Genomic DNA, 23,897 nt, shown 5'->3' with positions numbered 1-23,897 from the left:
GGCCCCTAAATGTTGAAGGTGTTTCAGAGCAGCCAGACTTTCCAAGCCAAGATTTTCTGCATTTTCTGTGTGAGCACTAACGGGTGGGCTGTTGTGCTCTTTAGTGTTCTTGAACTTCTGCCTGTGGTCAGTGCAAATGCCCACTATCTCTCCCATTTTTAAACAGCACACACCATGCAACAGTCATCTGCAAAGGAAACTATAAAAAACCATAAACAACTGAGGCTAATAGTGAAGAAATAATGGGAGATAATTAGCACTGCTGAATTTAATTCAGCAAGGATAAAGAAAACTAGGTCAAAATTACTTTACATAACAGTGAAAAAAAATGACATAGAAGGCGTGCCCCTACTATGCATCTAGTTGTCTAGTGGGGGCACACAAGAAAAGCATCAGGCTAAGTGTTTTGACTATTGCATAAACTATTTTTTATTTCTAATTCTAATCATTAGAAAGATTTATTGAGAGCCTGTGATTACTACTTTGGTTAAATATTAAAGGGACGCATACTGAATAGTGTACCTTAAACAGATGCAATTAGAGTCACAAAGTGACCCCAACAGCTGTTCAGTTTGCCAGCCAAATTAATGACAGTAGCAATATCGCTCAGTTTATTACAGAAAGCAATGACAAACCTGTGTAATTAAACAGTAAGACATCCATTGCATATACCATATATGGATTTAGAATGTGAAGGGTTTAAACAAGGTTAAGGATGTTACCAGTTACAATAAGTAATACTGTTTTTGTGGAGAGATGTACTGTAGTGCATATTTTTTCTTCTCATTCTAGTATACATTATGCATTTCTTTAGGGTGTGTTTCCATAGTGTTTTTATATACAAGATATGCTATAAATACTAGCAACTAACCAGCAATTACATGTTCATACTTACATATTTACAGTAATATATACACATACCCAAGCATTGCTGGCTATTGGTTTCAATACAGATTCACATTCACATGCTCTTCAACTCTGTATTTCTGCAGATCTAAGACTTTAACCATTAGGTGTATTATCTATTGTTTTATTAAATTGTGATTACATTGGTAATTGTGTATAAGAGGACACGTGAGTTTTGTTGTATAGGGTGCCACCCCCTTTAATTTATATTTGTTCTGATGAATTCTCTTTAATATTATGATTAATTATGTTTACATGCACTAAATATGCACAAGTGCAGCCTATTTGTCAACACCAATATCTTTCAGTGTTCAGCTATCCTTTCTATTCCTATGGGTATAGCGCTATACAGCTTCATGGGATCAATTTTTCAATGTGTAGCCCCCGGGACAACATCACTCAACAATGGCAAGTCCAGCCACCTGTTGGTAAATAGCCTAAGGTAGTACATTAAAGATAAAGGAGTAAAGGAAACCTCAACAGAATTTCGTATCCCCAAGGAGGTTCAGGTTTTCTAGGGAAATAATATACGAGTTTGTTCATTAAGTCTCTTTTCCTGAAGAACCCTAAAATGTCCTTTGGGATATGAATGTTTAGAATCTCTGCAGGAAAAGTGAATCAGAGGCAATGACATTAGCAAAGCAGTGACATTAAAATGTTGTGACATTAAAATGACTTTGTGTGTGATGGATTATGTAGCAAGAAACCAGAAGGCCGACTCCAGGCTGCAAATCTTGGCCACCCTCGACATTTATTTCTGCTAGTTTTGATGCTTATGTAACATTTATTTCTTACATCGAAAGAAAAAAATTTGGAAATTATAAACAGGTGAAGCCAATGAAAAGATAAAAAATAACCAAAAAATTACTTGATAATAAACTCAATGCTGACAATAGTCCCTATGAGAGAAGGGCCAATGAGAGAATGGGTATTTTCTACAGCTGGGGGGATTTACTTAGATTCCAATCCAAACCCAAGGTGTTTTTTTACCATTCTCCTGCCTTATGTACAGTCTATGAAATCAATAGCATCAGTTTCTGTAAAAAACATTATAAGGTGAGACAGAACCATATAGGTAGGAAGTTTAGCTTTTATGTAGATAAAAAATGCAAAAGAATAGTTGCATTTGATCTATAGTTCCTACGGTTACCATTATAAGGTACCATAATAAGAACAGAAGTAGTAAATGTGTGGTGCCACTGAGGAAATTAAATGTATGATCATGTACCTATATTTAATGTCATCCTATGGGTCTGCTCAGGCTAAGATTTCTTTTCTTCTCATTTATTTTTGAGGGGTTTTGACAATCTGTAACTTATTAACTAAAAGATTTTTCATTCTTTTCCCCCCCCGGGAAATATTCATTACATTTGGTTATTAATAACTTTGTGAACAAGTCTTGGGGGAAGTGAAAAAAGATTTGCCCTTTCTTAACTAGCCTAGTGAGAACAGAAGCTGTGACATGTTCAACACATCCAACCCAGTAGGCTTGCTCCCATAGTTAAAAGCCAATGCACCAAATGATATTTAAAGTGCAAACAAAGCCCCACATTGTTGCCCAACAGCTTGCTTGTTGAATGCATTCTCATGTTCTGCAATCATATGCAGCATAAGGTATGGTCCTCTGACTCCCCAAGTCTTCCCCCCCCAACAGGTTTTGATTTTACACTGGTGATAAAATGTACATACCCAGAAAGGCAGTCGCATTTATAGAGCACAACACTCTGCTGGCGTGTTTTACCTGCCACACATGGTAGGTTGTTACATGGTAAGCAAGATAAGTGCAAATCTGGAAGAGGAAGCAGAGGAAAAATAGGCTGTAACTGTATTGGCATTGAGAAATTTAACATAGAGATTTGTGCAGCAGCTTCATATTTTCAAACTTTTTAGTTAATCTTTTCTGTGTGTATCTAAGGAGATAATGCTCTATGTAAACGAACATATACTTATATGTTTACATTTGTGGACTGTTGTTGCTGCACTTTACATTTGTCTGAAATTAAAAAAAATGTTGTATGTAGCAATCTCGTTTCTGTACAATATCCCATGTGAGTTCTTTGTTCATCTTTAGCATAAAAATATATATATATTTCTACATTATGGCAGAATCTGTATATTTAGTCCGTGCATTTTATTGAACACATTGCTGGTTTAAGATGTGTTTTTGCATTAAATAGAGGTTAGTATGTCAAGCAGATTAAGCCATGAGAGTAATTTTAGATAATAAAAAAAAGACTCATCATCTCATCTGCTGCTGAGCAGTGACAAACCCAGAGATGGATTCATTATTGTAGCTTTTACAGTATTCAGAAACAGGACTGTGTTGTTTTGTCACACAGTAAAATATCTAATCATGTCATAGCACATGTTATTTTAAGGGCCATGCTAATTTAGCAAGCTTAATCCCCAACTGCTGGAAGGAGATAATTTTGAGCAGCTAGAACTGGTGCATTAAAATTCTCTACCATTACTTGTATTGCCCTAGTCTTTGTCTTGAATGTGATACAGAATATTGTTTCTATTAAAGCATTCTGGAGTGTTTAGTTCTATTTCACATTTACAATCAGATTTTTAAAGTAAACTTTTCTAAAATCTGGAGTTACTAAATTTTTTCACCATTGCTCTAAACAAGGTTACTTGATCAAATACACCCATTCAATAAAGGCTTTGGAGTTATAATGAAATATGATCTGGCAGGCTAAGAGTTAATGTGAGATGCACATTATGTATATAAGATAGCATTCCAATTTCTTGGGGTTTTTTGAGCTCCCGATAAAGTATTAATAGAAGAATTTGCCACACACAATTTATCTCAGTAGGAATGGTATGTGTCCCAGATGCTTCAATAAAGGCTCCTCTGTCAGTATCTGGGGCAGAAACAGTTGCAATCAGGTGAGGAAATATATAGATAAATAAGCAGGTATAAGATACACTTGTGCAAGGTCTGTTTTCAGTAATGTAGTGAGGGGTTTGTTTTACCTAGCATAACTTTCTTGGATCAGTTCATTTACAATATAAAAACTGTTTGCTTACAAAAGACTTTATGGGAAATGGCATTTCTGTATTTCAAAGCTTTTTAAGTAATGGGTTTTTAGATAACAGATGGCATAACTAGTAATGAGAGAAATTTTTCGCTGCAAATTTCTACATTTCGCCATTGGCGGTTTGTTTTTGAAAAATTTGCCACGTGACAAAAAAAAGTTGCTTGCATCAAAAAATGAAATGCGCAACAATTTTTTTTCATTTACCGCAAATTTTGTGAATATTTTCCGTATCGCAAATTTTTCCGCAAAGCAAAATGGGACAGATCCGCTCATCACTATTATTAGCAGTGTTCCTTACTTTTTAACAAATCTTCAGGGCATGCCAGTATTTATACCTTTAAATGATATATTGTCATAAGCTGGGTTAGGGGACAAAAAGAGGGTGAAGTAGGCAGAATATTATGGCAGGATGTCAATGAAAGAACAAGATTTTTCAAAAATATTCTAGACTCACATATGGCAGCACTAAGAAGGCATTAAGCCCCTCTAGTGCTTATTCATTAACACTTGGTTCAGTAGCATAGCTCACATGAGTACTTCCTAATTTGCATATCTGAATGTTGTGCAAGTTCGGGGGTAGGTAAGGAACAGGATGGAGGATGCCTCTGTGCCTCCTCCAGCCCACTGCTTCATGAACCCCAGCAGCAATGGCAGAAAGGCATCTTTGGCTAACATAAACTGTGCAGCAGTGTATAGCCAAAAATATTTAATTTTTGTAAATGACAAAAACCCCTATGGGGCATATTTATTATAGTGTGTAAGCCAGCACCACCGGTGATGATGTGATGTTACCAATAGCAACCAATCAGTAATTAGATTTGAATGGTCACCTACAAGTTAGAAAACAAAAGCAAGTATCTGATTGGTTGCTATGGGCAACATCACCGGTGATGTTGGCTTACACACCATAATAAATATGGCCCTTGTTCTTCTGTTAGCCTTGCAAAAGCCTTATATCTAGATCCCAATAATATCTGTCTGATATTTCAGCAAAGGATAAGAAAACCTTGAAACGAGGCTTTATTATATGAAAAAATATTAGAAAGTAATATATGTGCACTTAAAGAAAAGAGTTTCTGCATAATGCCAAGTTCCCAAACAATTGTATGTCTGCGTGCTACACCTCACTCTGAATTAAAAATCTGGGGCAAACAGCAGAGTGCAGGCACAATCCTGCTGTGTCCGTACTGTGTGCCATAGGACAGATAAAGTGGGACTACCCCTACAACATTTACTGTTCTTTTTGCTTTGACCATGCTGTTTTTAAACACTTTTAAGTAAGAGATGGAGAGAAAAATGTTTAATTAGAAATGTGGTCATCAAAGGGTCAAACCCAGCAATGGTAAAGGCACTCAATAAAATCACTCTTGCTGAGTACAAGCAATAATTCAGTGTTCCACCAAACAGCTTGAATTAGAGAAAAATACTTCTGGTGCCAAATCATCCTGTATTGCAGTCTAAGTTCCCCCAAGGCTTAAACAAGCATTTCCACATTTGGCAGCGCCTGCAAATATTTGGATTGTTTGTGCTGATACCTTCTAGGAGGAGCTACCAGACAGCCTGACTATAAATGCAAGAAGGATTGTGTTTTCTGGCAGGCACAAGGACGCACTATTTTATTTACATTTCTTTTCTCTTAGAGGAACACATAAAGAATCCATGTTTCCCTTCCCGTGTCTCAAGTTGATGGGCAATTTGAGTGATCATTGTTTTTAATATAAGGATTTTGTTCCTGTGGGAGACAAACTCACGTGTCAGGCTGCAAGCTGGCTGCAGGCTGCACGCACTGGGGATTGGCTCAGCTCATGGGAGTAGCTGACCTTTCCTCTTCTGACCCTGAATTTCAAAGAAGACTGATGAGAAGCAGCTGTCCCAGAACACAGACTTGCTTACATCTAGGAAGTCCTTTTTCCTTAGGGAAAGAAAAACTAATTATCTATAATTATGTTGAAGAAAAAAAATTGCAATGGCTTCTCAATTTGTTCCCACTTCTACTTCATTTGTTAGGGGCATAAATAATGGGTTTGGAACAGGACAAGTCCAGATTAATTTTTCACACACAGTGCAACCATTTAGCATGCAACAGCTTTTGCAATATATGTTTATATATGTTTTTATTTATATACAGTAGTACTTGTATACAAAGTGCTGCAGTCCTGTGATTTCTTCCGTAAAGACACTAAAAAAAAATATTAATGTACATTAAAAGTTAACTATATGTCATGGTGATCGTTTATCGTTGCTAGGTCTCCTTTTATAAGTAATTGTTACTTGAAGTTCCTAAACCTGTTTTGCCAACCTGACTGTCTCTTTTCAACCTGTCAGTTATAGCTTCTAATGCTAATGGACTCCTGCTGCACAAATATGGCAGCCCCCTCATAGAGGAACTTGCGGGATCTGATAAGTAATGTAAAAGAATTTGGCTAATACTTTTTTATGGCAAAATTATAAATAGCATGCATGACAGGTATGAAAAAAAAATGGTTTCATTTATGGTGTCGGTATTTCTTTAAGACTGATGAAAGAAGGGACAAATTATGTAAAAAAAAACACATTATAAACACTGGGCAAATTTACACATGGGCCGTAACTTATGGCAACCAATCAGATGATTGCTTTCAGTGTTCAACTTGCAGCTGGCTGAAAAGCTAACCACTGATCTGTTGCTATGGCTTACTGCCCAGGTGCAGATTTGCCCAATGTTTATAAATTAGCCCCAGTGATTTTAAACAACTCTTTGGTATTTCCCATCTGAGGTGTTAGGGGCAATATCAGGTGCAATATGAATGTCTATTTCTCATCTATGACCATCTCTAGGTATCAAATACATGATAATTGGTGAACTTAGCACTTACCTTTCCAAAAACTCATCTTACACTATTAGAGGTCATATTAAAGAAGTTTGCCTACCAGCAAAGCTAGTATCATGGACCTTACTGGTGCTTGCTGCATTAGATAGAGCCATGTTTGATAGCTATGTGGCTTTAAACCCTCAAACATTCCCTATCCATACTGTACTTATGGACATCCTCCTGTTTCTACAGAGATGGAAGCTATGGAGTGCTAAAGCCACTTGCCACATAAATAGGATAGACTGTAGCCTTTGGTAGCCTTGCAGTATTTTACCACACGAATATCACCGTTTTTGTTTAAATTTTATTTTGAATCTAGCAAATGGCTTAATTCCTGGGTCATAACCATAATCTATAGGTAGTTTTGTACTCTCTGGCAGATTTCAGGTTCACTTTAATTTGGAACTGGAAAATGTATAGAATGCCTGCAACCTTAATGCAATGTATTTGACTGTGAGGTAATTTAGTCCCCCACATAAGACTAGGGGGCTGATTTACTAATCCACGAATTCGAATCCAAATGGGAAAAATTCGGATTGGAAACGAACATTTTGCGACTTTTACGTATCTTTACGATTTTTTCGTCGCCGTTACGACTTTATCGTAAATTGTCGCGACTTTTTCGTAGCTGTTACGACTTGCGCGAAAAGTCGCGACTTTTTCGTAGCCGTTACGATTTGCTCGTACATTGTCACGACTTTTTCGTATTGAGCGCTCGTAAACGGCGGGCAAAACTTTCAGACTTTGCATGATTTTGGAAGCCTCCCATAGGACTCAATGGCACTCTGCAGCTCCAACCTGGCCCAAGAAAAGTCACGATACTGAAGCTTGAATGAATCCGAAACTTTCGTACTCGGCATGAAGGCTACGAAAAAGTCAGGACAATTTGCGCAAGTCGTAGTGCTATGAAAAAGTTGCGACATTTTTCGAAACAGTCGTAATGGCTACGAAAAAGTCGCGACAATTTACGAAAAAATCGCAAAATACCGATCATTACGAAAAAAACGCCTTCAGACCATTCGTGGATTAGTAAATCAGCCCCTATGTATAAAGATATATTCACATAGCTTTTTGTATGTACAGGTATCGGATCCGGAAACCCATTATCCAGAAAGTTTCCGGAAAAGCCCATCTCCCATAGACTCCAATTTAATCAAATAATTCACATTTTTAATAATGTTTTTTTCACTGTAATTATAAAACAGTACCTTGTACTTGACCTTATTGGAGCCAAAACAATCCTATTGGATTTAATTACTGCCTAAATTATTTTTTTAGTAGACTTAAGGTAGGAGATCCAAATTACGGAAAGACCCCTTATCCGGAAAACCCCAGGTCCCGAGCATTCTGGTCTCATACCTGTACTATGGGAAGCTTTCCACAAGTGACAACTGCATGCAGTGACTATTAATCTAAAGAACAGCGCATAAAACAATGTGCATCATTAAATCATGCAGCATTTGACAGAAGATGGTTTGCAGTTGGTTATCAAATGGATGGTAATTTTCCACTGGAAATATTTACGCTTCCTTTGTTAAAATGTTCATGGCTGGAGTCTATGAATAGAGGTATTTAAGCACATCTGTACATACAGTACATGTCTTATTTAGTGCTGCTCTTGAATTTTAAAATAATTCTTAGGATAAGTGATCTCTACACGAAGAAAATCATCTAAAAGCATATGCTGGTAAAGCAAAATAACATTTAGAAGAGTAAATATATTGCTGTTTTTCAACTAAACCTAGAAGATGGTGAATTCAAAGTAGCACTGTAACAAAACCAATAATTTATTACATTGCAAAAAAGATTGTAGCCAACAGGGAGGAAGGTGTAGAGAGGTAAACACCAGAGTTATGAGAAGGATTTAATAAGGCAAAATTATCATGAACTCATTCAACCTTGCTATAGACTGTAAGGATTATAAGGTTATTTTCTCATATTTTACAAAAAGTTCCACTAGGATCCTTAGTTCAGTACACATACCGTACAGAACATAATATAGCCCAGGTAACTGAGTATAACAGAGTTACACTCTCTACAAGAAAACATAATAGGGGCGATTCACTAAAGTGCGTTAAAACGTGCGCTATTTATAGCATGCATTAAAAATTTTATCGCGTCTAATTTTTCGCGTCTTCACGCACGATTCACTAAAAGGATATTTGCGTTAATTTAGACGCGATGCTGTTTGCGTTATTTAAGTCGCGAAGACTATTTTCGAGCGGTATTTGACAGCACCGCACGCCATGTTAGCAATACACGGCATTACTTTCGTAATACTACTTTTTTTAAAATGACCATTTCCCTGCAAACTGGAGGCTGCATCACTCTAGGGCCAACACATACTTAAATAAATAACACTGCAAAGTCCATATTTTATTGCCAAAAGCTCATTAACTGTACTTTTCTATAATTACCGCCTGCCTCAAGTAGGTGTTATTTTTCGCACAGACAAATGCGATATTTAGCGCGTCTAAGTGTTTGTGAATCATGCGTTAGTATTATTTCTGCGCGCAAATTAACGCAAATCGGTAAAATTTACGCATGCGGTAGCGCAAAATTTAGCGCATGCGATATGCGAATTAACGCACGCGATAATACTTTAGTGAATCGCACATTTTTTTTTGTGTCAATTTTAACGCAAAAAAGCATGCGATAAGCGTTATCGCACCTTAGTGAATCAACCCTAATTCATTTTCACATGGCTTTTCTAGCTCCAAGTTCCTAATCCACAACAAATATTATCTAAATATTCAGTAATATCTGAAGTAAGTCAGGCTTTATAACTTTCACGTTTTTATACTCCATGAGTTTATAAGTGTGTTAGAAGAAAAATATTTCTTCTCTGTTGGGAGAATAACAAATGACTAAAAGAACTTGTCTCTTGCCTAAATTTGCATTAAAGATCACTATAGAAGTAATATTTAGGTGCATTTGTTCCCAGTGTCACAGTTTAGAGTTGTGATCTATACATTAAGCCATGACCATTAATTCAAGCACATATTTCCCTATTGACTACCAATTTTCTAATATTTCCTCTTCCATTCACCCCTATATCTCAGCCTCTACATTTGAGATTGTGAACTGACCTCTTGACACTACACTTAAAAAATCAAATAAATGGTGCACATGGTGCCTCTTTGGGTCACAGGGCCTGTTTGTTTTCACAATTCCTGCAAAACCTATAAGTATATATACTGGTAACTTCTAAGGCGAATGCCAGATGGCACTGATTCAGGACGATGATCAGCCCCTGCCTATGATGAGATCAGTCTTTCCATGAGCCTGCACTCGAAGTCATTTCATTGGCTCGGGTGAGCCAGAGACAAATACAGTGCTGAAATTTATACTTACTTATATTTACTCGTCTCTGAAATCTGCACAGTTTGTCTGTACCTGGGTCGACACAATGGCTTCTGGTGGAAGCATAGGTAAAGGCAGATGCCAGCATAAAGGTTGATACTTGGTCTGCAATTTTCTGCGTTTACAGTATCTGGCAATAGCCTTAAAGGAGAAGGAAAGGCAAAGACACTTGGGGGTGCCAAAATGTTAGGCACCCCCAAGTGACTTTAATTGCTTACCTCATACCCCAGGCTGGTGCCCCCGTACGGAGAGAACAGCACCAGCCCGGGTAGCTGTAGCGCTTCCTACTTCCTGCTTCAGTGCGCGCGCATGCGCAGTAGAGTGAAAAAGCCGAACTTCAACAGAGAAGTCGGCTTTTCACTCTACTGCGCATGCGCCTGTCTTTAGTCGTTCCAAAACGCAGGCGAAAGGAGGAAGCGCTGGACTCCAGGTACCCTGGGCTGTTGCTGTTTTCTCCTAACAGGGGCACCAGCCCGGGGTACGTGGTAAGCGATTAAAGTCACTTGGGGGTGCCTAACATTTTGGCACCCCCAAGTGACTTTGCCTTTCCTTGTCCTTTAAAATGAAAATCTGTTGAGCAGCAATTCATGTCATACATTCTTCATTGTGTTTAGAGATAATGGATGATGTTTTTAGTATATAGTACAGATGTTCATTTTTAAAAGGATGACGTGAAACCTTAAAGGAAAACTATACCCCCAGAATTAATACTTAACCAACAGTTATATCATATTAAATGGCCTATTAAAAAATCTAAACTGGAATGTATATATCAGCAAATATTGCCTTTTAAATATATTACCTTGAACCACCATTTTATGATGGTCTGCGTGCTCACTCATAGATCACATGACCAGAAATAAAGCAGCTCTACCTGCAACAGGAAGAAGTAAAATACAGGACTTTAACTGCCTAATATGACCTAACATGTATGTGTGCCCTTGGTTTGTTTGTGTGCACTGTGAATTGTATGATCCCATTGGCCAGTCCTTAGTATTTAAAATTTAAATTTTCTATTTAGGTTTACCCAATGGCAAATACTACTAAAAGTATATTTTTATTAAATGGTTTATTTAGACAGAGTAGGGCTTTATGTATAAGCTGTTGTATGCAATATTATTTAAACACTAAAAGAGATTTTAGTGTTACTTACATAGTAACATAGGGTTGAAAAAAGCCCATCAAGTTCAACCCTTCCAAGTAAACACACACACACACAACCTATACACTCACATACATAAACTATATATACAAACATTAATACTGACTGTAGATATTAGTATCACAATAGCCTTGGATATTCTGATTGTTCAAAAACTCATCCAGGCCCCTCTTATAGGCATTAACAGAATCTGCCATTACCACATCACTAGGAAGGGCATTCCACAACCTCACTGCCCTCACCGTGAAAACCCCGCTACGCTGCTTCAAATGGAAGCTCCGTTTCTCTAATCTAAAGGGGTGGCCTCTGGTGCGTTGATCGTTTTTATGGGAAAAAAGAACACCCCCTATCTGCCTATAATCCCCTCTAATGTACTTGTACAGAGTAATCATGTCCCCTCACAAGCGCCTTTTTTCCAAAGAAAACAACCCCAACCTCGACAGTCTAACCTCATAACTTAAATCTTCCATCCCCTTTACCAGTTTAGTTGCACGTCTCTGCACTCTCTCCAGCTCATTAATATCCTTCTTAAGGACTGGAGCCCAAAACTGCACTGCATACTCAAGGTGAGGCCTTACCAGGGACCTATAAAGAGGCAAAATTATATTTTCATCCCTTGATTCAATGCCCTTTTTTATACAAGGCAGTACTTTATTTGCTTTAGTAGCCACTGAATGACACTGCCTGTAATTAGACAACTTGTGCAAGTTGCATAACTTTGCACTTGTCAACACTGAACCTCATTTTCCAGTTTGCTGCCCAGTTTTCCAATTTTATCAAATAGCTCTGCAAAGTGGCAGCATCCTGCATGGAACTTATAGTTTTGCACAATTTAGTGTCGTCAGCAAAAACAGAAACAGTACTCTTTATGCCCACCTCCAGGTCATTAATAAACAAGTTAAAAAGCAAAGGACCAAGGACTGACCCCTGCGGTACTCCACTAACAACACTGGTCCAATTAGAAAATGTTCCATTTACCACCACTCTTTGTAATCTATCCTTTAGCCAGTTCTCTATCCAATTACAAATATTATGTTCTAGGCCAATATTCCTTAATTTGATCATTAACCTTCTGTGAGGTACTGTATCAAACGCTTTAGCAAAGTCCAAGTAGATGACATCAACTGCCATTCCAGCATCGAGGTTCCTGCTCACCTCCTCATAAAAGGCGACTAAATTAGTCTGGCAAGATCTGTTACGCATAAAACCATGCTGGCACAAACTTATAGTATTGTGAACTGCAATGTATTAAAGTACCCTATCCCTTATTACCCCTTGCAAAAGCTTTCCTACTACTGATGTCAGACTAATAGGCCTATAGTTTTCAGACTGAGAACTGGATCCCTTTTTAAATAACGGCACCACATTAGCAGTTCGCCAGTCTTTCAGCACCATGCCAGACCTAAACGAATCCTGAAAAATTATGTGAAGAGGCTTGGCAATCACAGCGCTAAGCTCATTTAATACCCTGGCATGAATGCCATCTGGTCCTGGACCTTTGTTTACCTTTACATGTTCAAGTCTTTTTTGAATTCCCTCCTGAGTGACCCATTCGTCAGTAGCTAAATTACTAGAACTGGGCATATGAAAAGGGAAGCCTTCATTAGCTGGCTCCTCAGATGTATAGACAGATGAAAAATACGAGTTCAAAATTTCTGCTTTTTCCCAGTTCTCTTCAACGTTCAAGGTTCCCACCCCTTCTTGCTTAATTTTTTTACTATTCACATAATTAAATAATAATTTTGGATTCTTTTACTCCTAGCTGCAATATCCCTTTCCATCTCTATTTTAGCTTGCCTGATATTTTTATTGCATGCTTTATTTGCTTCCTTGTATCTGATGAAAGTTTCCACTGTCCCAGCTAACTTGTATGCTTTAAAAGCACGTTTTTTTCTTACCAACCTGGACACTAACACTTTTATTCAGCCATAAAGGTTTTGCTTTGCGATGCCTCTCCTTGCTTACAAGGGGAATATACTGTTGTGTATACCTGCAAAGCAATGATTTAAAGATGTTCTATTTTCCTTCTGTGTCTAACTCTACGAAAAGCCTTTCCCAGTTGACACATAGCAGAGATGCCCTTATACTGGCAAAGTCTGCACGTCTAAAATCAAGCATTTTTAGTTAATCCCTTATAGAGCTGTCTCTGCAGCATTGTCTCAAAAGAGACCATGTTGTGATCACTGTTCCCCAAATGCTCACCCACACAAATGTTGAGTTCAGTGTTATTAGATATTACCAGGTCCTAGTAGGTTCTTGAACCGCCTGAAATAAAAAGTTGTCATTTAGCATATTTACAAACCTACTAGCTTTTTCTGATTTAGCCACCCCATTACTCCAGTCAATGTCCGGATAATTAAAGTCCCCCATAATAACAACTTGACCCAGTTGTGAAGCCTCCTCCATTTGCAACAGTAGCTGGATCTCATCCCCCTCATCTTTACGGGGTGGCATAGGCAGAGGGTGACTTTTTTGTTTGGGGAGGCTAAAGATGGGCCATACAGAGACTGACCTACAGTTAATGTGAGACTTAGTGGATTCACTGCTGTTGTAAAAAATGAACCTCCCAACTACCTCTTGCGGTTCCCACTGACTCCCAGGGATACTGCGCAAAAGTGCGGGTGGGAGGGCTTTTTTACCCTAAAATGCTTAGGATGTAAAAGTATTCATACGTGCACTTCTGTGAGGGGTTCTCCTTCCATTTGTGTTTGGGATCAGTTAGCTTAAAGGGGTAGGTCACCTTTAAATTCCCTTTTAATATAAGGTAGACATTGATATTTTGAGACAATTTGCAATTGGTCCTCTTTTCTTTTTAATGGTTTTTCAGTTATTTAGCTTTTTGTCCAGCAGCTTTCCATTTGGTATTTCAGCAGCTATCTGGTTGCTAGGGTCTTATTTATCCTAGCAACCAGGTAGTGGTTTAAACAAGAGATGGGAATATAAATAGTTAAGGGGTCTGCATGGAAAAATAAGTAATAGAAAATTACAATAATAATAAAATTGTAGCCTCGCAGAGCAATACTTTTTGGTTGCCAGGGTCAGTGACCCCGATTTGAAAGCTGGAAAGAGGCAGAAGAGAAAGTCAAATTATTCAAGAACTATAAAAAAATTAATTAGGAAGACCAATTGCAAAGTTGCTAGGAATAGGCCATTCTATAACATACTAAAAGTTAACTTAAAAGTGAACCTCCCCTTTAGATGTGTTTAAGTTAGTTTTATAGAGAGAGAGGCAGTGGGCACTGACATCCCAGGCACATTATATACAGTGAGACGCAGTCTGTATTTACATAACCAGAACATTACATGCCATGAGAAGCAGTGGGTACTGATGGGAGATATTCAGGCCCTGGCACTATAACATTGGCCCCATTGTAACTAACTCGAAATGAACAAACAATGACAAAAGTAAAAAACAAAATAGTAAGTGCAAAAAACAACAAATATATAAAAGCATAATGAGATTTTTTGGGGGGAAAGAGTTAACTTACCATCTGTCAGGGTAGGGGATATTATAAATGTCAGGTAAGGCAAAAAAAACTATTTAATTTCAACTAGTGATTCAGCCTTTAGAACTGTATAGTGCCTGTGTATAGCGCCTGTGTATAGCACCTGTGTATAGCACCTGTGTATAGTACCTGTGGGAGTGGGATGAAATCTGCAGCAAAAGTTGAGAGTTGGTTCTCAGGTAAAGTTACAGCTGCAGATTATTCTTTTTTGGTCTTCAGTTTGCAAAATCTCCTGATCCCTTTGTGCAACTGTGCTATGATTGGTCTGTCAAGAAAGCTGTGCTCTGATTGGAAAATCCACAAGATGTGCTCCGACTAGAAAGATCTAGTCGGAGCACAGCAGAACAGGCTTGCAGGAACAGAAGAGTTACAGGACAGTGCAGAAACAGAGTGAGGTTTTGTTTGTTATGTTTTTTTAAGGCTTAGCCTCCCCTAGCCTTATTGAAAATCCGCCTATGCGGGGTGGTTTATAGCATACACCAATGATCATTTTCTTTGTAACCTTCAGCCCTACGGAAATTTCTACCCAAAGAGATTCAACGTTTTCATTGGTAATGTCTTTATTACATGGCTTTAAATCTGACTTTACATAAAGACAAACCCCTTCACCCTTTTTAATCCTTTAGTCCCTCCTAAAAAGTGTGTAACCATTTAAATTCATGGCCCAGTCACATTTTTCATCCCACCAGGTCTCAGTGATACCAATTAAATCATAATTTTCAATACAAGCTTCGCGCATTAGCCAGCATGCAGCAGAGATGACTACTTCTCCCTCGGATATTTACATTAGCTAAGGGAGAGTCAGAGCTAAGGCGAATATTAGACTCTTTCCCTTGTAACAACAGAAGCTCCTTATCTGATAAACTATATGCCCCCCTCACTCCTCCCCTACAACCCATTGCTACTCCCACTGCCCCGTCTACACTAGCTTTCCCATAAAACTCTAGCTCACCCTCCCCTTGTCTAGTTTAGACACTCCTCCAGCCTCTTAACCATTCTCTCCCCTAGCACAGCGGACCCCCTTCCATTGAGGTGCAATCCATCCCACTGCTCTAGGAACACGAACCCTTCCTTCCTACACGAAGACTTTAGCCACGCATGTAGCTCCCTAAGCTCCCGCTTCTCCCTAAACTTGCACGTGGCACTGCCAAAATTTCCGAAAAAATTACATTGGAGAACCTTTCCTTAATCTTAGAGCCTAGATCCCTGAACTCACTCTTTAAGGTCCTCCACCTACCGTTCATTTTGTCATTAGTACCGATATGTACCAAGACAGCCGGGTCATGCCCACCCCTCCTAATATTTTGTCAACCCGATCAACCACATGATGAACCCTGGCACCAGGAAGATAGCAAAATGTTCGGTTGAAGCAATCCGCTTGACAGATTACCCTGTCCACTTTCCTAATGATCGAATCCCCTATAATCACCATCTGTCTAGGCCTAGCTCTGCTCTCCTCCCCACCACTACTAGAGAAACTGGTCTCCCGGCTGTTAGAGAGATCAGCCTTCACACTCCCATCTTCTTCACACAATCTGGCAAATCTGTTGGGATGCGCAAACCCTGGCGCAGCCTCCCTCTTCCTTTTCCCCACATTAGATTGTCTAACTGTCACCCAGCTTACTGCCTTATCATCCTTTCGCTGCTCCCCTCCCCCCAAACAATCTGACCCCGCTAGCTCCTGCTCGGTGAGCAAGAGACTCCTCCCAAGATTGTCAATCGAACGCAGTGTTGCAACTTGTTCCTCTTGGGCTTTAACGCGAGCCTCTAAAGTGGCAATTCGCTTACATCCACAACAGAGGTATGCACTTTGGAACTGTTGTTCTACAACTGCATACATGTGGCAGGCTGTTGCTGCCACTCATTCTCCCAGTTACAGAAACACTTAAACAAAAATAGGTGAAAAGACTTGAAATAAATGCAAACTTAGTACCTTGTTTAAAAACTCCCTTAGTTTGTAACTCCTGTGTTTTATAACTCCACTTACAGAGCCCCACTAACTCCTGAGTTTATAACTCCACTTACAGAGCACCCACTTAAAGAGCAATCACTTACAGAGCACCAACCACCAGAGTAAGCTCCACTGGAGTGCCAGTGGTTATATTGTATATTGTTATACTGACTGTTCAGGTGAACACCACCCACCTCAAACTGAGGGTAATTACAAAGGCAAACCTGCTGTAAGCCTTATAGTTCACCCAAACTATTAAATTAGCACCAAAAACAGCAAATACTTTTGAAAAAATTAAACCCAACAGTTAAAAAACACAATGATTTTGAATAAAGTTAATAAAATTTACTTATCCCTTTTTTGTTGAAGTGAAAAGCAAGTCTGTTAGTAAGTAGTGTTTTTCACTTGTTTTATGCATTTCCTGTAAATGTCACCATTTAAAGCATTGATCTTACTGACAGAGATATAGAACTGAGCAGTCCAGAATGTAGTATGCATCAAAGCTGGCTAGTATTCAGCCCAGAAGCTATGAATTTATAATATTTTTCCTAAATAGGTGGAAAAATGTGGAAGCCAGTAGGCAGACACTTCCACTGTTTAATTTTCAACCCAGTAAAATAATGCCCTGAACCATTGTGCAGAAAGAAGGGAGAAGTACTGCTTTTGGTTTTCACCAGCACCTTTATTGGGACCCCAGGTTTTCTTCTGAAGACAACACACATGATGCAGTGTGTACCTCATGAACAGGGAAAGAAGTAAAAGCAGAGACAAGAAGTAAAAGTTAAATTTCAGACTAAAGTCAGGGTTGGCCACAGACAAATATAGCAGGGACACATTTAAAAGGTGAGGGTAGGCAACAAGGTTTGTAGGTCAAAAGTGAACGAACAAGTAATACAAGGCAAAGCAACATGGACCAGAATTTTACCAGGTTCTTGACTTACATAAACAAGCTTGACCAAGAAAGGAGTGCTTCAGTAACTTCAAAACAGATCCATTGGTGTGAACTGCCATGTTAAAGTTGAATGGTGATAAAGAGCAGAGTTAATTTAGTTTTGATAAACGATAAGTGTATATTTAAATTATCCTAGTGTAGGACAGAGTAATATGATGCTTCAGACATGAACATAGACTGTTTTCATTACTTAAAGCCAGTAATATATCTGTCCTTGTAAGTGTATGGGTTTCCCTTTAGGGTGAAGACACACTAGTAGCAGCTACTTGTCGTGGCTACTTAAATAGACAATGCTGATCATTTACTGATAATTGTCTCTACGTGTGTTTTAACAGAGACGATTTCCAGTATAGTCTATGGTAGGGTATTGTCTGGAGTTTATTAGCCATAAAAAAGTATCTGCTACTAGTAGCTCAGTGTGTCTTCACCCTTAAACTTAGTGTTATATTGTTATCTTGTCTGTTATAAAATTACTGTAATGCATTGCACAACTACTGGAGCTGTATAAAGGCTGCAACATCTCCTTAATCACTTAGATTTGCTTCTCCTCCTGTAACCCACTTGGCCCCAACCCTCAGGAATTTGCTTTGGCTGTTGGCTTGTGGGCATGCTCAGTTGTTCTAAGCTCAGATTACTAAACACCCCCCCAGTCTAGCAGCCAGTATAGAGATGGCATTGCTGGTTCCCATAGAAACTCATTTCTAGCTGTCTGCTTCAATTTTTATCTCCTGAGCTCAGCTTTACCATTACAGTGCTCAAACAAAGCAGAACCTTTATCAGAGACAGTTCTGCCCGTGTGAGCCTGTATTTGTGATGAAATGTATGCTGAATAAGGGTCTGTGTGTGTATGCTGCTTGCATATCTAAATGTAACTGATTATGTATCAGAGGAAAAATGGGCACTGGGTGAAAGCAGCTATTTGCTTTAGGAAAATGTGATGGTGCTGGCAAGCGGAGGGGATATATGCAGTACAAATCATGCCATTTGGGTGGGGAAGACGTGCCCAACTGATATACATTGTAGGCAAATGTAGGCTTTACATGTCCTTTAAATCTATGTAAGATTCTCTGTGTATTAATGTTGCACTTAGGAGAAAAGTTGATTTACTTTTTTGTCAACTGCAAGGAAGGATGTGGTTTTCCTCTTTCTAAACTTGGCAAGAATAAAAGACTTGGCAGAGATAATATAAACTGAAGTGGAGCAACTTCAACTTAACACACAACTGTGTAATGTTTTGCGTGAATTTAGAAAGGGCCTAGCACTTTACACTGCTTTATACTGTTAATTATGAAGCAAATTCTTTTGGCTGACTTTTTTTTAACTTAAAGATAAGATTGGGACCCAGTCCTGGGGAGGGTGGCATGGTGATGAGATGTCAGATCCTAACCTCCAGTCCTAAATATGGATTGGGATCACATATTTTTGCTCTTCCTTACACTTTAATAAATCCCAGTGGTAAATAGTTGGTGTATTGCACCAAGCTTGATACCTCATTAGTAATGAAATGACTTGTAGCTCCTGTGGAAGTTAGATAATTTGGTGTACTATTAAATCATGTAGTATTGATGCTTTATATAGTTTTTAGCCTTGAAGAAACTGGGTTTGATCCCTTTAAATGCTGTGACAATAAACATTTCTAAATTGTAATGTATCACATTGCAAAAATATAGCAATGCTACAACTGGCCCAATGTCTGGATATTCTATATTTTATATATCTGCAAATAAGTGTTTGGGTTAGCCCCACAGTTTAGCAGGAGTAACTCTCAATTTTATCCAACAATGTTGTATACAAGTGTAAAAGTATGTAAGTGCATATTGACCTGCAACTGGGTACTTAACTGAACGGACATCAAGTTCTATGCAGATTTGGTATTTTATTTATATTTATATTTGTTGAGAATAAACAGCACAATCACTTTGTGTGATTAATATAAATAATCACTCTTTGTGATAAATATAAATGGCATTTAATGTAGACCAGAGCACTAGGAGTGAAGACACACAGAGATACTCAGTAGCAACTACTTGTCAAGGCTACTAAGGGCAGGCATTAAGGACAGGATCCTGGCGTGGCCTGCGGCATCTTTCACTGCCTAACTTGTGTGTTTGAATGAAGCACAAGTTAAAGAATGGGTAGTGGGTGGGAGGGGTACACATACATGCAAGCCCAGACTGGGATTCAAAATAGGACCTGGCATTTCAAGTACACAGAAGTCCAAACAGCCCAATAAATAGTGACTTTCTATGGCATCTTACAGTAGCCCCTGGGGCATTTGCCAGAATCTACAAATTGCCAGTCTGGGCCTGTCTGCATGCCTTTTCCTGCCCACCCAGTTTAAATATAGCACTGCCAAAAGCAGGAATCATTCTATTCAAGAGGTAGCCATGGGTCTCTGTGCTCCAAAACATAGCACATAGGCCTGCAGAAAGAAGGTAGTGTGTAAAATATGTTCACAATTCACTTGCAAACTGCCTTCGAGAAGTCAAAAATCAAACAGCAACTACAATTAACTCTGAACTGCCCCATTGTTTAAATAAACTTGCAGTGAATGTGATTAGTATTTAATAACTAGTTCAAAGGAGCTGTTAAGAATTATAAAATATATATACTTTGAGGATGATTTAAATTCAGTACCATTTTCAAGAACAAATTCAAGTAAAAATGGCTTTTTCACAAGTTAAATTATATTTTCAGTTTATGAAAATTTGAGCAAGAATAGTATTTTGAAGTCATATCATGGCATGTGTAACCGTACTTTTTATTTAAGTAATGTAATCCCTTAATTCTTCTAATGCAATTGAAATGTCAACCCAACACCTGACATCATGTAGCTCTTATTTATGGAACCCATTTTCCTAGCCCCTTCCCTTCACTTTGTCTAAACTAATTTCATTATTGTTTTGCAACAATTCAACTTATATTGCCGCTGCAGAAAGTGTAAGAGCTTTATAAATAAACTATATGATTATAATAATGTATTTATAAAGCCTTTCCCAAATCACCTTCTGCTTATTAATATACTTGTTTATTTATAAACTGGCAAGAATTTCTTGCTGTATAACAGTGTGAAAATACAAAAGTAACCCATATACAAACCAGGACAGAGGAAAGAGACCACTGTCATAAAGCATACATTCAAGAACTATCAATTTATACATTTAAGGGATAAGAGATTCAGCAGGCACTTTATAATTAAAAAAATGTGTGTAAATAGTTTCCATCACTGTAATACATGTACTCATTGCTCTAACACACATTCATCATTCATCCCCCCCCCATATTTGGTCTTTGGTCTGGACAGAACTGCTCTTCAAACAAGAAAAAAGGCTTTTGGACATTTTAGATTGCTTAGAGACTGGCCTATAGTGCTTAAGCTACAGTGTATTTCAAAAATTATGCTTTATAGTATTCTATGGACTATAATGTTGTTCATATCTTCTCTGAGGCAGATTTACATTAATTATAATCCCCCTTTTCTTTCGCTCCAGGCATGATATTTTCATAACCATTATAAGTACACAGCACTTTATTTCATTTGGTCTGAAGTACACTGCTTTTGACTAGTTCTTTGTTGTAGATAACACACATTACAAATCTGTAATCTATGAAGCTCTATAACAATGAAAAAAGACAGTAGGTAACTCTGGAGACCAATTCTCATAGATTTGCTTAACTGATATCCAAGATGCCATTCTTTTTGGCCACACCTCATAAACCTGGGGCCACAAATGTGACTGAGCTTTCTGCTTTTTGGGAGAATACTACACAAAGCTCACAGGCACAGACCTGGGATAAGACCCAATTACATTACAATTTACATCCTAGCCATATATTACCCAAGGATGCATGGAAGGATAAATACCATGCAAATTTCATGTGTAATAACCTTAGAACACATGGCAGGGGAAATATATTACCAATTTTGTATATAATGCCTAGAGAAAAAAATATCAAGATAAAGTACCAGTTTCATTTATAATACCTCCAGCATGTGTGTTATAGGAAATTTATGGGTGTTGTTTTTGGCAGAATTAACCTAGGCTTCTATGGCTAGAGGAATTATCTGAATTATTTTGTGAAAGTAACTGCTTGTGTATCTTGACAGGGAATTTGGATTTTTAGTGCCACAGGGACAAAGAGTGATGTGAATCATTAAACACTCTCTGTAATGCACTGTACAATATGCAACCAGTCAGTACTGTATAAATAAAGTATAATAATGAATTAATAAATAATTAATTAATAAACTGACTGAGTTGTTTCTGTGGGGCTACAATAAAAAACTATTTTGTCTGCTGGCTGTTTTATAAGGAACAATAGCTCCAATTGATGTTTGATAGAACTAAAATGATAGAACTAAAATCATCAACAAAGGTCTGATAAATAAAATTGCATGCTTCTCAGCTATGTTGTCTAAGCATTAATATGTTAAGGGCATGACATCTTTGTGCCTTTATCATATCTATATGGCAAATTCATTTTGACTGAAAAGTCACAGAAGCCTAAAACATGGGTGTGCTCTAATTTGTGTGTGCTCTAATTTACACTGCATTGAGAAAATATAGAAATGTGTATTTTTGCTAAACAAAAACCTGCTATATTCAGTTATGCAGTTACTTTGCTCTTATTTTTACTTCAGTTATTTAAATTCAATGATACAATTAGTGTTAGCTTTTAATTTTATTATTCATATTGTTATATCTTGTTTAGGTCTATGGTATGTCTTGGGAGCATTAGCTCAGACAGAAATCAAGCTTGTTGCAGATGAGAATGTGACACTTCCCTGCCGCCATAGCCTCGGACACCTTGGGATACAGAGCTTGGACATTGAGTGGCTTTCAAACATTTCTGATCATGGAAAGCAAGTTGTAAGAAAATTGAGCTTTGGCTCTATTAAGTTTTTTTTTTATAGTTCTTGCTTACATGAAAAATATTTTTCTTATCCATCCCAAGACTGTTTTTGTATTCCTAAAAAGTTGGAAAAAAGTTGCAACAAAGATACCTGAACTGTTATTTTTTTTTGTCCCCAGTTAATAAAGCAATGAATTAACCATCCCACACTTTACAGGGTAATGTAATAAGTTGTAAAGTTTGCTCCTGGTCTATTAACCCAGAGCAAACGATGAGGAGGTAGAATTTACTAGTCCCTTATTGTTAAGCATGCATCTAATTGATTGCCATGGGTTACCAAACCTGCAAACTGTAACTTTTTTTGCATTATCCCAAGAGTATTTTTATCCTGTAAAATGCACTTACCGTAAGGAATTATTTAACACAAACTGAAAGTGCAGTCAGGTTCCAAAGGAAAAATTTATATCTACCAATTATTGCTATGTCCTAGTTCTGAAAACATAGCTGGGCTCATTTATCAATCACAGTGGCCTTTGTTTCTGATATTCTCAGACTCTCTTTCATCAGGTATGGTACCTAGGGATTGCAAGAAGGCGAATGTCATTCCTATATTTAAAAAGGGAGTAAGATCTCAGCCTGGCAATTATAGGCCTGTAAGTTTGACATACGTGGTGGGCAAGTTATTTGAAGGCTTGTTAAGGGATCACATACAAAATTATGTACTGGAGAATGGCATTATGAGCAGTAATCACCATGGCTTTATCAAGGTTGGATTTTGCCAAAGTATTTGATACTGTTCCCTACAAACGTCTGCTTTCTAAACTAAGTTTTGCACCTGGATAGAAAACTGGCTACAGGATCAGGTACAGAGGGTGGTTGTTAATGGTACATTCTCTACTTGGAATAAGGTTCTCAGTGGGGTCCCTCAGGGTTCTGCACTGGGTCCACTTTTGTTTAACTTGTTCATAAATGACTTAGGGGAGGTTATTATAAGCAATGTATCTGTGTTTGCAGATGACACAAAACTCTGCAGACCAGACAATTCTATCCAGGATGTGGCATCCTTGCAGCAGGATCTTGACCAACTGGCAATCTGGGCAGCTAAATGGCAGATGAGATTTAATGTGGATAAATGTGAAGTCATGCACCTGGGATGTAAAAATATGCAAGCCCCGTATACCCTTAATGGGACTGCACTGGGCAAATCCATAATGGAGAAGGACCTTGGAGTCCTTGTAGATAATAAACTTGGCTGTAGCAAGCAATGCCAGGCAGCAGCTGCAAGGGCAAACAAGGTTTTGAGCTGT

At 38.1% G+C, this 23,897-nt stretch overlaps 1 protein-coding gene across 5 annotated transcripts in view; it reads left to right on the top strand.

The window, feature by feature from the left end:
- The window catches only part of clmp (CXADR-like membrane protein), a 55,587-nt gene that overhangs the window by 16,331 nt on the left and 15,359 nt on the right, over positions 1-23,897 (top strand). For all 5 annotated transcript variants that reach the window (XM_012966484.2, XM_012966485.3, XM_012966483.3 and 2 more), the window contains one exon: positions 22,450-22,607. In XM_012966484.2, the coding sequence (XP_012821938.1) occupies positions 22,450-22,607 (158 nt within the window). The remainder of the gene's footprint in view (positions 1-22,449; positions 22,608-23,897) is intronic.

The sequence above is a fragment of the Xenopus tropicalis genome, chromosome 7 (assembly GCF_000004195.4).
Source record: "Xenopus tropicalis strain Nigerian chromosome 7, UCB_Xtro_10.0, whole genome shotgun sequence".
In the NCBI taxonomy this organism is placed as follows: Eukaryota; Metazoa; Chordata; class Amphibia; order Anura; family Pipidae; genus Xenopus; species Xenopus tropicalis.
Note: the sequence above shows the minus strand (reverse complement) of the source record. Positions and strands in the feature narration are given on the sequence as shown.